Source organism: Pinus tabuliformis, chromosome 2_1 (assembly GCF_031772625.1).
Source record: "Pinus tabuliformis cultivar Carrire ecotype Pingquan chromosome 2_1, CPIR1, whole genome shotgun sequence".
NCBI lineage: Eukaryota > Viridiplantae > Streptophyta > Pinopsida > Pinales > Pinaceae > Pinus > Pinus tabuliformis.
In genome coordinates this window covers 565,376,994-565,392,144 of record NC_142299.1, presented here as the reverse complement: position 1 = coordinate 565,392,144, position 15,151 = coordinate 565,376,994, and the positions used below count along the sequence as shown (strand labels likewise).

Below are 15,151 nucleotides of genomic sequence, written 5' to 3'. Positions count from 1 at the left end.
CAACATCACAACCTCTAGGGACTACGTCACCTCTTCTGCTGATCGATTTGCTTCCCAGGAACTTCGATTTTCACCACCCAGTCTCACACCCCGACTTCTGGGCTTTGATATCAATTCCTTCAGCAAATTTTCAGACCTCCTCAAGGCTCTGTGTTGCCTCTGCGTGGCCCTGTGTCAACCTCTTCTGGCTTTGTGCTGCCTCTCCCGGATCTCTCTCTGCCTCCTCTGCTGAGTATTCTCAGATCAAGAGAAATCTCCAACCAGAACTATCCCTGCCCCTCATTGCAAAAGCTCACTTCGAATTTCTCACCGACAGATGTTTTCCTTCAGAAATTCAATCTTTTGAGCTCTACTCGATATGTTCTCGAAATGCCCCTTGAGCCTCCTCTTATATTTTTCTATTGGACAACCAATGACCCAGAGTAACTTCTAATCAATGGCTTAGATCATTTTGGCTTGATCCTCGTCTTCTTCTAAAAGTTTCACCCACAGTTAGATTAATACCCTTTAATTATTTTAATTTCCTAAGTTTATACTTAGGGTTCCATTAAAAATAATTAATTATTTTAATAAAACTATCTCCAAGTGGAATTTCCCAAAACGATTTCTGGGTATTGGAGAATGCATGTGTCTAAGTCTCCCTGCATATTTTGAGACTTAGAGCACATCCGACGCTACCAAAAATCAACACCAAGCACCCTGTTAGGTGGTTTCTACCTCTAAAGGGGATGATATAGTCAAGGTACATCTGTCAAAAGGTGGTGGCATGTGACAGATAGGTGAATGAAGTAGGGGATGAGAGGGGGCAACTCTGGGTCACATGTTGGGGTACAAAGGTAGCTAATAAGAGGGAAGCCCACACTTGGGTTTATAATGTGTAGGAGGGAGCAATCATGCTACATGAGGTGCCCCGACCTTGATTTTTCCACCCTCCTTTATATGCAGTTTGCCTTTTTATGATTTTCTTTGATTAACTGCTCGAGGCTCAAGGGGTTAGAGCATGATGTGTAAGATATAGTAGTGGAATCCCCTTTTTAAGGTGGGGCGGTTCATCGTCCACCAGGGATTGGGACAATCATGGGTTCCTATATGATGAAGGAGGTTTGTAAAAACCTGTAGGAACTAGGGTGATGGCCATGATGATGGGGTAGAGCTCGTGTATTAGCTTTTACCCATGTGCTAAATGTTTTTGTCTCAGCCATCTTTTGCATTTTGTGGTACTTTTCTTGTTGAATGTGACCATATATACTTTTAACTTTCTTTTCAGCTGCATCAACCTCTCGGCTTCATTCCAGGCCATGACCCAAAGTGTGGGAAAGGGGAAGGGGCGAGCTGACCCTATGTGGACCCGATGGAGGAATGTGGACCTGGGTAGGAGAAATGATGGATGGGATAATAAAAAAAAGGTTAATATAAGTGGATAAGGGAGCAGGACCACGCAACCAAAATCGGGGTTTCCCGTGAAATACCATCCCTAAAACCAAATGGTCAGTGAAAGAGATCCCACAAGACGAGAATCCATGTTTAATTCCTACAAGGAGTCTAGGGGATAGAAGCACAGACCTAGCCCATTCTTTTCATTAAACCCCCCCCCCCCACCATTAATCCATGCCCAAAAGTGTCCATGATAAGCAAACTACATAACTCAATTTCAAAATGACAAGGCATACCTTTACATTTGGGAGGCCCACCTTCAAACATACGATCATGGCAGATGAGCGAGGGACTACATGGTTGGCTTAGGTGGCGAAGAAATGGCACAATGAGCTAGTTGATGGCTACAAGGGGCTGTTGGTTGCCGACTAAGGACCATCTTGTAGAAAAAATTTCTCCTAGGGATATTACCTGCAAAATGGTGGGTAACACTTACAAGTGTCAACTTTAAAATTTTTAGAATATTAACTCAACCCTAAAAATAGGAATAATCAAACTTGTCTTTCATTCTCTTTGAAGCAATTATCTCTCCTTGGGATCACTTGACTTTCCCTCTCATCAGGGAATAAGAATCTTAATCTCCAACCAAAGGTGTTTGATTGTTTGGATTTGATATCAATGTTGGCTATTCATCAGAGAAAACATTGTGAAAGGTGATTTATCAATGTAGATCCATGTTTAAATCAACACAATACCTATTTATGCAAATGGTCACTGACGTGGCTCTACATAACAGATCTCTAGAATTAATCAATACATACATATAGCATCACATTACATGATAACATGTTTATTTCACTCTTAATATTATCCTATTTATTTGACTCTTGGTATTATCCGAACAATAGTTACTGCTCTTTTGATTCTTGAATTTTACATTTTGATGTTCAAGCCTTAAATTTTTGTTTCAACTTTTGAATTTCCCTTTGTATTATCCATCTGTGTATACATACCCACACATGCTAGTAACCATGTCATTCATAGAGGAATAACCACTTTTGGGGATTCGTATTGGATACACCATATACATGCCCAACGTACCCTCATATCCATAATATCCATTCATCATCTAAAAAATATCAGATTGATGAAGGACAAAAGGACTACATCTCCTCATTGTCAAAGATGCCCTTCAATGAATGAGATACTTATTTTTGGGAAAGCTGACACGAGAATGAATAAATAAAGAAAATTTGTGACATCATATGATTATGAATTATCATGGATGATGCATATATGACCAATACAATTGATTTAGTTTCCAATATATAGAAAATAGAGAAAGTTAAACTAAACTGAAACTTGAATCATAAACTAAGACAACGTTGTCACATGCGAAGGCAACAATAATAGGAACATGCTTACTGAGCCTAATAGATAGAACTTCCTTTCATATTTAAGAGATTACAGAACAAAATCAAAATAAGAAAGTCATATTCCAAAGAGTAAAGCACAGTGGAAACATGAAAAACTTTTCATCATACAAAAAGTAGAGCACTGAAACAATATTACAACAAAACTATAAAGTCATGGTCTATAATAGCTGTTGCAAGGTCCTAGAGAAAGTAAAACATTGGAGAAACATAACTGCATTAATGCTTGCAAAAGGCAGATATGATAAGGTCTTCATTACTAACCAGCCTTTACAGCACCACTAGATTCTACATGGTCTCTACACCGTGAGTAATACATTTATTTTTCATCAAATTCTATGTCCTAATACCTATCCTAAAAGTACACTTCCTAAATACAAGAAAAATGTTAACAACTTCTCTCAAATTGGACACTGGTACTTCTATCAACTTAAGCATATAACAAAATTAAATGAAAGTAGTACTTTATCAGATTGAAAAAGACATCTCTCATATTCATCTGTCAAAAGAGGAATTTATATAAGAAACAAACCTGTAGAATGCCCTCGCAACTGACTCTAAAAGTTGAGCATAACCAATTGAATGCTGTGTCAAAGGGCCTTCACTGTCTACCTTTAGCTGGAAACGAAAAAAGCAAAGGTATTCAACTTTATATGTGCATGTGTATTATGTTACAAAAGCAAACTAAAAGCCGTTTGTAAATTTGGGTTGACAAAAATGTTTATCAAATTTACCTCGTATCTGAGAAAGAAAGAGGAAAGACAATGAACATTTATCCATCAACAGCATGTCTATGAAACTAACATACTAAGTTTAGAAACATGTTGGCTACATTAATTGAATACCAATACCAATACACCAAATCATTCCTTTCAAAGAAACCATAGGTACACTTGAATTACAACAAATGCTTTCCTGATATACTGAATGTAGGTATTTTCTCAAAGGAGCAAAAACCTATGCTAGACACTAGGGAGCTAATAGTTTAGCCACACGAGTAGTGTCTTCCAAAATATAAAATGTACCAAGATGGTGTCAATCTACTTTTAGGACCAAAAATCAAATAAGAAACTAAAAGTGACGAACACAAGAAAATGCAAAATATCAATATGCATAAAAATTAGACATCAAGAGAAGAGATAAGAGAGGAAAATAGGGACAATAAGTAGATCTAAAGATGTTGTGCTAAAGATGCATAAGTACCACAGTTTTCATTTCTCTCTTATCTTCACTCAACAGCATTATGTATTCAACTTCCTATTATTTGGTCACATTCTCTAGCCAAGGATTTGGTAATGAACATTGCCACACAACATCATAAGTAATAACTCCCAAAAGTTAAAATGAGAGGAGCTCTTTTTTATGAGATGGGACATGAAATCCATGCTTCTTAGAAAATAAATAATTGGCATTATCAGTTCAAACAAAGCGCCCATCATGTGAGAGACGGTTCTACAAAACCTAAGATTGCATGTCATATTCTAGCCAATGTTATCGGAACAGGACCGAAACCAATGGAATTAGCCAGTCCGACCAGTTTGGAGGCCAAACCGGTCTGATTTGAGGTACAGAACAGGAAATGGCTGATTTGGTGTCGAACCGGACTTTCTTCATTGAGCCAGCTGGTTTTGTACCAAATCGTCTAATTCTGTACAATTCAACCAAAGATGTTCCAAATACAATTTTTTTAAGGAAACAAAAAGAATAAAATTGAGAGGAGCAGCCTAGTATTCAAGCCTATGGTCGTGGTATTGCTATGCAATTCATGGCAATGTTAAATTCTTAAAAGTTACATTCGTTATCTTTCTTTTCCATTCTTTTACTTAAATTTTTAACCTTACCATGAAATGACTCAGGAAGTTTGAGAGTGGTTTTGACTTCATTGGATTTCATATGGAGAAAGTAGAATTTTAGATCTCACTCAAAATCCAACAAACTTAACAGTTTTTCAAGATTTTAGGATTTGGGGGATTGCAATGTTTCCATCAGATTTTGTCACGTACGAGGGTATGGAACTAGTATTTAATCAAGAGCACAAAACCCTCTATGTACCTTGCAATGTTTTTAAAAAACGGTTGAGCCGGCTCCGACTTGACCAAGCCAGACCGAGCCAAAGGCCTAGCCGGGTCAGCTCGGTGGAGGAAACGGCTCGGGTGGCCGGTTTGTTACCGAGCCGGCCAAGTTGGTGACCAGTCGTCTCGGCCAGCCATGCATATGCATGGCCAGCGAATGTTTTTGGGGAGGAAAATTGGACCCCACAATCAATTCTAATTTGCTTTAGGGTGTTTTTGACGTCCATTTATCTCTCCCAATCCTATAAAAGCTACCCAACCCCCTCTCATTTCCTCACAACTATCTCATTGCATTTGTGTGAGAATTTGTGATGAGTTTGTGAAGAGTTGTGGAGTTTGTTTTTGGAGCAGCAGTGAGGAGTCTTGGGAAAGCATTGGAGCAGCAGTGAGGAGCTCCTTGGGCAGCCATTGGAGCAGCGTTGAGGAGGCGGTTTGTGACTAGAGGTACTTTTTTTTCGCTTCTAAAATTTGTTTTTGCTCGTTTTTTTCTTTGTGCAAATCTTGAAATTGAAAAGAGTTGTTGAGCCACTGGTTAAGGTGTTGCAGTTGGTGGATGGAGAAAGATTGGCTATGGGCTTCATATATGAGGCTATGGATCAAGCAAAGGAACGAATAAAGGCAACATACAAGGATAGAGTGGCTTAGTATGGGCCCATTTGGGCAATCATTGGTGAAAGATGGAACAATCAACTCCATCACCCTATACATGCAGCTGGGTTTTCTCTAAACCCAACGTATCATTATAAAGCTCTGGAGGCAGGAGCTTTGACTAGAGAGGTTAGAGACGGATTGATTGACTGCATTGATCGCATGGTCCCTATGAAGAGTGATCAGTTGGAGATACATCAACAGATCACTTCATTCAGCAGAGCCTAAGGTTAAGGTACCTTTGGCAAGAACCTAGCAAGGATTGCAAAGGAATCAAATGAGCCAAGTAAACAAATATTTTCAATTTTCAAATTCTTATTTTGTTAAATTGTTTATAATTTCAAAGTTGGATATAATTTGTTGAGCTAACTCATTACACAACTATTTGCAGCAAAATGGTGGGAGGCATTTGGTAGCCATTGTCCTCAATTGCAGAAGTTTGCAATTCGTATTTTGAGTCAAACTTGTAGTGCTACTGGGTGTGAGTGCAATTGGTCTGTCTTTGAGAGGATTCACACGAACAAGAGAAACTGTTTGGATTAAAAACGATTAAATGATCTAGTTTATGTCCAATACAACCTTCAGCTCAGACGCAACAAATTGTTGAACAAAAGACCTAATTCAGATCCCAATATGTTGGATGATATTGATCCAACATTAGATTGGGTAGTGGAGAGTCATCCAGCAAAGTTTGATTCTGATGAGGATATTGGTCTTGATTTGGATTTACAGACGAAGGCATTAGTTGAACAAAATGTTCAGTTGAATGTAGATCCACTTGTACCAGCCTCAGGCTTAGCCCCAAGTCCTCTAGTTGCAGGCGCTTCCTCTACTTAGCCACGATGAAAGTGCATATCTTGTTTATCTTAGCATGCATCTATTACGTGGCCTGCTAGTGCTACCACTTCTATAGTTGCAGTTGGAGATGATGAGGAGGAGGAGCCATGGGTTTCCCTGTCTGACTTTGATTCAGAGTCTGAGCCAGATGATGTTGGCTCCTCTACCAGTAGCCAATAGTACTGGTGACTAGTGATGTTTCACAGTTTGCCTTTGTTGTAGAGGCCATTTCTAGCCTCCTTGGTTATGTGTTTTTGTTTTGATCTCTATATTATCATTCATGTATGTATTGGACAGTGCACTAGGTACCATTTTGATATAATGAATATATTCATGAGCCTACTTTGATGATTTGATCATATGTTGTCTTCTCTCTATATTTTAAAGCTTTGTGTTTGGAAACATGAATGACAATCTTTAAAATTATGTTCTTTTATAAAAAATAAATATTTAATGTATTTTTCACAACGACCGAGTCACTGAAATCAAACCGGTCGAGTCCATACCGAGTTGGAGTCAAAGTTGGAGCCAACCCTCTACCATTTCCGAACCGGAGTCGGAGTTAGAGCCGGCCCTTGGCCGTTTCCGAACCGAAGTTGGAGTTTTAAAACATTGGTACCTTGATGTTAGTGGAATTGGTTGTCGAACTCCTCTATCATGACTCTACTAAAAACGTAAACATCACTCAAACAAAATCTTGACTTGACATGCTACATTTTTTCTATCTTATTTTAATTCTCAGAGGGTGATATTGATTATTAAGATCCCAATATAAGCAATGATTTTGATGATAGGTAGGTATTTCTTCTAGCATGAATTTTTTTGGATGCTCGAGGCCATCTAGAGCCTGTTTGTCGATGCATTATTTGTTTAGAGATGGATTTCACTCAATGCTATTTTGGTTATGTGCACCCTTCTAAGTTGCATGGGAATGGATACGAATACAGGGTTTGAAACAGAGATGGAAAATTTTCAAAAAATCTGAATACGATATGGCAAGGAAACGACATACGAAATAAAATTTTGCATTACCATTCATCTTTTAGAATATAAACTGTATATTTAAAAATGCATAATCATCATCATGAATTCAACATAGACAAATCATCATCATCAATTCAGCGTAAACATTGTCATCATCATTAGTGATTATTATAACATTCAACATATCATCTAGTTTCTGTTTCCAATTTCAATCATCACCAAAATTAATAATGTTAAATGCACACTACATAGCAATGTTGCACGAAGCGCCCCCCCAACACGGTTCCAAGCCCCGAAGCGTGTCCCATACGAAAGCGCCTAGGAAGCTTGGCCGGAAGCGCGCTTCCAAAATTCGGAAGCGCCGCTTCCGAATTTTTTTCCGCTTCCTAGAAATTCGGAAGTGTGGTACAGAAGCGCCGCTTCCGAAGCGCACTTCGTACAGTGCTTCGGGCATCGGAAGTGTGGCACTTCGGAGGAGGAAGCGTACACTTCCCGTACGCTTCTGTATGCTTCTGGAAAAGCGTTTAGAAAATCGTTTTTTTCAGTTTTTTTTTTTTATTTTAGGTGAGTTTTCTTGTTGGGGGTGGGTCCACCTTGGGTTAGGGTGACGAATAAAGGAAAAAAACAATATAAATATAGCAGATGCTCCCTCGTGGTAATGTTAAATTCTTAAAGTAAAAGTGACATTCTCCTTTATTTTTCATTTTCATCCTTTTACATAAATTTTTAACATTACCATGAAATGACTCAAGATGTTTGAGAGTGGTTCTAGCCTCATTGGACTTCATATGGAGAAAATAGAATTTCATATCCTATTCAAAATTCAGCAGACTTAACAGTTTTCAAGAATTCAGGATCAATGGGATTGTGGCATTTCATTAGATTATATCAAGTATGAAGGTATGCGATTAGCATTTAATCAAGAGCACGAAGCCCTATATGTACCCTAGTGTTGGTGGTGTTAATTGTTGAACTCCTATGTCACGCGGCACACCCTTAGCAAAAAATTACCTTTCAATCAAGTCAAAATCACCGATCAAGCATGTTAAGCTTTTTCTACCATATTTTAAGTCTTGAATTAGGTAGTTTGATCGAAATTGGGCAATGTTGACTAATATCCCTAGACAATCAAGATAGAGGCAAAGGCTAGACAAGAGGAGAAGAATCTAGATTCTAGATGGTTGATGCATCTAAATGGTTGATGCTCGAATAATTAATCATTAATGTACAATGGATGTTATATCTATCTTGATTTATGCAAAAATATGCATTTTTTCATGTCTTCTACAATTAATTTGGTATTTGGGATGTTTGTTTTTAGTATAAATGCAAAAATATATATATATATATAGCAGATGCTTCCGCGGACGCTTCGCTTCCTAGATTTTTGGAAAATGACGCTTCCGCGTCCCTGCTTCCAAAAAACGCTTCCGCTTCGCCCCCGCTTCGTGCAACATTGCTACATAGTACAAAGTACAAAATGAACTATGACTGACAATCTACCATCATATGACATATTATGGTATTCAATGTTCATTGTTCAAAAGTTTAAAACATCATCATAAATTACATTTACATATCATCAAATATGTCTTCATCCATGTAATTAAGATCCACATCAACATTTGGATCCTCTCCAGGAGTGGGAGCATTGTTGCCATGTCCACTTGAAGATGCAATTATTGGTGTCTCCTCATCAAACAAAATCATATGAGACATGGCATTCAACATGCTATCCAATTCAGGTAACTCTAGTTCCACATCCTACAGCTTGGTGGGCCCAAATTTGTATTTGTCATTCTTGTGTGACAAAAGGCCAAGGTTCGAATGAACGTACACTAGTTCCTCAGCCTTCTTCGAGCCTAATTTGTTTCGCTTCACTGAATGGATGAAGCCATATGTACTCTAGTTCCTCTCTGCTGAGGAAGAGCTAACAACCTGTGACAAGATCCCGATGGCCAATTTTTGAATATGTGGAAGTTCCCCACCATAGTAGTTCCACCAATCAATTGGACTTAATATGGTCTTGTCATGCATAGAATCAAGATTTGCACCCAAACCCTCTGGTCCCACAAAATGAGCAAACCTGAACAAACCTGAATCCCACAATTAGGATCTACAAATAGCTTTCTAAAAGCTTTCTTAAATCCTTAAGAGACTTTTGGGTCAATATATCTTTTACTTTTTCGTAAAAGACCATCTGGGCCCTTCTCCTTGGCATTTATAACCACCCTTAGCTTCCCTATCATGGAGTCAATGCCCTCATACACCTCTCCCAAATTAGGCATATATGTGTCAAACATGCATAGCAAATCCACAATTGGCTTAGTAAATGCCAAGAGGTACTCCACCATATCCCACCTTTCATCATCAACAAGCAAAATTTTCACTGCTTGTGCTCTTTTAGTTTGGGATTGCGTCCATTGATTCCAAAGAGAACTGCATACCATTGATTGTAATGTTTCTTTCACTTGCATAAGCTTTGTTAAGACTATGATGTGAGAAACAAAATGAGTCTCGACAACTTTCAAGTGCCAAATGCTTCAATAAATTAAAAATCATAATTGATTGAATATCTATTATGATTCATGAATCATGACTTATTTGAGAATCCAATTTACATATTTGAATTTAAAGTCATAGAATTAGAATTTATGAATTAAACTTTATTTTAGGTACCTTAAGAAGATCCAACTTCGCAAATTCCCTGTAGATGCCTTGGGACATGTGGTGGTTTGTGATGAAGGCTTAAATTTCTTTTGCCTCTTTAAAAATAAGTCAAATCCATTCAATTTTCTTCCTCGACTTGCTCAATATGAGTTTCAATGAATGTACAGCACAAGGGGTCCAAAAGATGTGCTAAAATTCGCCTTCAATAATTAGGTCTATTACTCTACACACCGTTGCATCATCACTTATTACCTAGACAACATTTTATGGCCCCACCATTTCAATTGCTTCAATCAAGATGTCAGCAATGAATTAGGAATCTTTCGGCTGCCCCTCACATTCCACTGCCCTCAAAAACATTGTCCCCTTTGGGCTCTAATCAATCACATTGATCAAAGGCCTATTCCTTTGATCTTTCCATCCATCAAAAATGATGGACACCCCTGAAATGCACCATGAATTATGAACAGGGTTTATTCGCCTCCAAGTCTAACTTCTCAACAGTCAACAATGTAATGCAGACCTTCTCATAATCAGGGCTCGTCCACCATTTTGGGACTTCATTCATTACTTTCATCATCTTTTGCCCAGTAAGGAGATTGCACAAGGTTAAAGTGAAGGCTATTTCCATAAATGCATTGACCTATCCCTGCATCTACCTTCTATCGAGCATCATTATTAAAGATCTTTTCAAGCGGTCCCAAATTAGACTGATTTGAACCAAAGTTGTGAATTCCATAAAGGGAAGTGGAGGCCTTGCTAAAGATGCTCCCAACCTTGTTGGTTGTCTGAATTGAGAATTTTCCTCATTTTCTTTAGCATCTGCCTCGTCTTGTTCTTTCTGATATTTTGCAATTTTTTCCTTGCTTAAACCTTTTCCCTTTGTCCCATTCTCTTTAGGTGGGCCAATGTATATTCGAATCCCATTGTTTCTTAAGGCAAGTAAATGTGCTTTAACATGGGTGTATGATCTCTTAAACTCCTTTTGACACTCATTGCAAACTTGTACCAATGATCCCCCTCCTTAGATCTTCCGTACAACAGTTACATATTTCCAAAGTGGTGACTTTGGATCAACTTTATGGGTCAATTCAATTTCTTGTTCATCATTATGAATGGATGAACTTGAAGATGCCATGAATGGGACGTCCCAATAACTTAGCAATGGATGGAATGTATAATGGCAAGAACACCTGCAACATGCCAACATTTATATTCAAGAACTAATATTAATTAAAGTTTAATTTGTAATCTGTCCCAAGTTTCAACTTTCAAGTATGTCCAATGAAGCATATTTCACAGCCTTCAGATTACAAATAAATTTCAAGTCAAGGTTACAGGTTACAGAATGCAAGTATTTAATTGTTTCAAGTTACTAGGATTATTCATGAATTGATGGAACTATTGTAATGGACTTTGAAGTTCTTTCAGTTACAATTTAAAATTTAAACTTTAGAAAAGAATGTTTAAGGGCCAACTTGCATTAGATCATTCTTCATTAAATTTTTAAGTGGAGTTTTCTACAATTTGTTTATTTCTCATAATTAAAGGAATGCCCTATTCAGAATTACAGTTTAAAGATCTCTAAAATAATTAAAACTCACAATTAAGCATGCACAATGGAATTAAACTTTCATTTTAGGGTCAAACGATAGTCAGTGAGCACGTTTCAATCAGTGGGGTTTTTTAACATGTTATTTTTTTGTTGCAATGCCCTTTCTACGATCATAAAGATTGGTTTTTCTGCCACAAACAATTGAAGTTTCTAAGTTTACTTAGTTAGAAACCCTCCATGCACTATATCTGATTTATTCCTACTTACTTGTTATTTTACTTAACAAGTTATTTACAATGTAAATATTGAAAATAAACACTAGTGCATGCTCAACATATTACAGATCAACTAAAGGGAACAGAAACAATCACATCATATGACACCATTAGTTTTAAACTAATGTCCTCGAAAAAACCCAATGTGGGAAAACCAGTGCAGCTATCTGAGGGTTTTCTTATTAAGCAATATCAGAGTACAATCTCGGTGCCAAAACTGGCCTACCTAACAGAGAATTTCCTTGGTAGTAATACCTCTCAGTTTCTGACAAATCTCCTGGTTGAAACCCCGGATAATCCTTCTAGCAGCTACTCAACACAAATTTTCCACAGAAACCCTAGCATCAGACTCTCTCTAGACTGCGTCAACCCCTCTCTACCCAGCGCTGGCCCTGCGTCACCCCGGATGGGTTTGCGTCAGCTTTAGGAGGCCCTACGTCAACCCTTTTGCCCTCTGCATCACAAACGTTGGCCTCTCTGAGGCTCTGCGCAGCTCTCGGATGCCTCTACATGGCCCTGCGTGAGCCCTGGCTGGCTCCGCGTCACTCTCTTCGACTACTGCGTTGCTCTCCCGACACTATCTCTGCCTCTCTATCTCTCTGTACTCAAATGCCCCTCAGCTGCATCTCCCAATCACTAATTCTATCTCTCTTAGCAAACTCTTCTCTAGAGAATAGAATGACTGATCATTTGGTGTGTTCTCCAAGTGACCCTCAATCCTCCTCTTATACTTTTCCTGTTGACATATCAACGGCCGAGATTAAGTCCCTAATCAACGGCTAAGATTAGATTTGGTTTGATCCATGTCTTTTGGACCATTCTAACATAGTTTCATATTAATACACATTAATATTTTATTTTTCCTAAGTTTAGACTTAGTGACTCCATTAAAAATATTAATTATTTTAATATCTCCTGAACTGTTTAGAATCTGCCGAAACTCTTTCTGGGTATTGGAGATCTCATGTGCCCCAACCTCTCCACCAAATTTTGTGGCTAGGCACATCCGATGTTACCCCAAATCAACACTCCCTCTTAGCGAGGACTGTGCTCTTGCAATACCCCTCACTGAGTATTACTCTGATCATCCAGCATCTGCCCCTGTGCTCATACTAGGCCTGCTGCCCACCATCATCTGCATTGTTGTATCCTATACTACTGCCCATGCTTCTGCCGCTGCCACTACTGCATCTGTACGACAGCTCCCTCTGCATTCGTGCTGCTGCTGGTCCTTTCTCCCAACACTACATCTGCACTGCAAGTCCTCTCATCATGTTGCATCGTGCTACCCACTGCTACACTTCAACTCAGTTACTAAGAAGTAAGTAACTGATCTCCCAATTTGACCTCCCTGTTGGGCTAGAGACACCCACTGATGTTGAAGCTCCCTCTGCCGTTGACAAGTGCTCCCTCTCTAACCTCTGCGCTGCTGCAACAACTCCCTGCATCTCGCACCGTTGCACACCTCTCTGTGCCATCCTGCACTGGTGCAACACTCTCGTGCCTCTCGCACTGCTACAGCCTGCTAGCCTCACGCTGTCTCGGGACTCCTGCACTGTAGCTCTCTCTGTCGCTTCATCCGCATCCGTCTCTACCCACATCAGCCAGTGCTGCTACTCCTCTTCGAGGCTCTTGTAGCAAGGTCTAATCCAGGAGGCTAGGTACCTCGAAGATCCTACCCCTCATCACCTATAGTCCGCCTGAGTACAGCTTGATGTCTCCCCACTTCTGCTCAAGTGGTGCATGTGCACTCATGGCACAGTCATCGTTTGTCAAAACTTCCTTCTCTGCCCATGCCGACACTGCCTTAGTCTCGGAAGACTCTCCCTTACTCTTCTTCCTTGGACACTGGGTCACATAATGACCCAACTCCCCATAGTGGAAGCACTTGATCTTGGCGAGATCTTTCTTCTTCCGCTTCTCCTGCTTTCCCTTAGATGCTAGGGCCACATCTTCCTCCTCTTGCTTGACTTTGATCCCCTTGCTACTGCTACCCGTCTTTGACTGTCGTATAATCGCTTCTTAGCGAAGAGTTGCCCACATCTCGTCCCAAGGTGGGAGAGTCCCTCTACACAGGATACTCTGGACAAATACCTCCCAGTCTTCTGAGACAACATTTAGGGCTGTCCTCACCATCAACTCTTGATCCGGTGTCGCTTCTATAGCATTCAACTGATCTCAAATCTCATTCAGTCCTCCGAGGAGCGTGTCAATCAGCTCTCCCTTCTTCATCTGATACGACCTCAACTGATTCTCAAGCAACATTCTTCTCTGCACAGAAATATGCTGGTACAACTTCTTGAGAGCCTCCCACATCTCAAATGCCGTTTCCTTCTCCGCTATGTGTGGTACTACATGATCCTTGACCCCATCAAGGATGATGCTCTTGGCCCTCGTCATTGCCTCCTTGTACTTGTCGTTATCATTGGGGTCAACTGAGATAGCTATTACCTTCAAGGCGAAGTTCTTGGCAGGATTTATGTCAAGTATGGATAAGATTTTGGCCTTCCAAACTGCGAAGTTCGACACTCCGTCTAGTCTATCCTAGTCTCTTACTCTGTGTAGTGCATGATGCTCTTCTACTTCCCTACTAGAAGTTCTCTATTCGACTCCTCTGAGTCTCTACTTCTTGTCTAGAGTTTCTCTTCTAGACTCCCTTTGAGTCCTGATTTCCCTCCAGGAAATCATTCTACCACTGTCGAAGTCTAATCGTCTTGTGCAACTGCACCACTGATCCGGATTCCTCGGCTAGAAACCCTTGGTAGCAACTCCTCTAGCCTTGCTCTATTAGGTACTATTCCGACTACAGTACCTCACCAGCTCTACTCTGCAATATTCCCACAGCCTCCTAAACCCCAGCAACCTGGCCTCCTCAACCAACTGCGTCAGCCTTCCCAGCTACTGTGTGGCTCTACGTGAGGCTCCCTTTGCCTTCCTTAGCTTCTGCGCTGCTTCTTCTCGGCTCACCTTTGATGACGCAGGCAGTGCGTCACCCTTCCCTTGTTGCTGCTCTGCTAGAAACTTCTGTCACCTCGGGATAACTGTTTTCTACTGCTATCGCTCCGCTCGACTGATGTCCTTAGTCTTCCTCTGATTTGCAATCATGCTCTGATATCATGTTGAAGTTTCTAAGTTTACTTAGTTAGAAACCCTCCATGCACTTTATCTTATTTATTCCTACCTACTTGTTATTTTATTTAACAAGTTATTTACAATGTAAATACTGAAAATAAACACTAGTGCAAGCTCAACATATTACAGATCAACAACTAAAGGAAACAAAAACAATCACACCATATGACA

At 39.7% G+C, this 15,151-nt stretch overlaps 1 protein-coding gene across 3 annotated transcripts in view; it reads right to left on the bottom strand.

Moving 5' to 3' along the window:
* Positions 1-15,151, bottom strand: part of LOC149201662 (uncharacterized) — a 245,000-nt gene that overhangs the window by 98,140 nt on the left and 131,709 nt on the right. For all 3 annotated transcript variants that reach the window (XR_016253877.1, XM_089402971.1, XM_089402972.1), the window contains one exon: positions 3,340-3,425. Coding sequence is in view for 2 of the 3 variants with exons in the window: in XM_089402971.1 (XP_089259097.1) it covers positions 3,340-3,425 (86 nt within the window). In the remaining variant the exon portion in view is untranslated. The remainder of the gene's footprint in view (positions 1-3,339; positions 3,426-15,151) is intronic.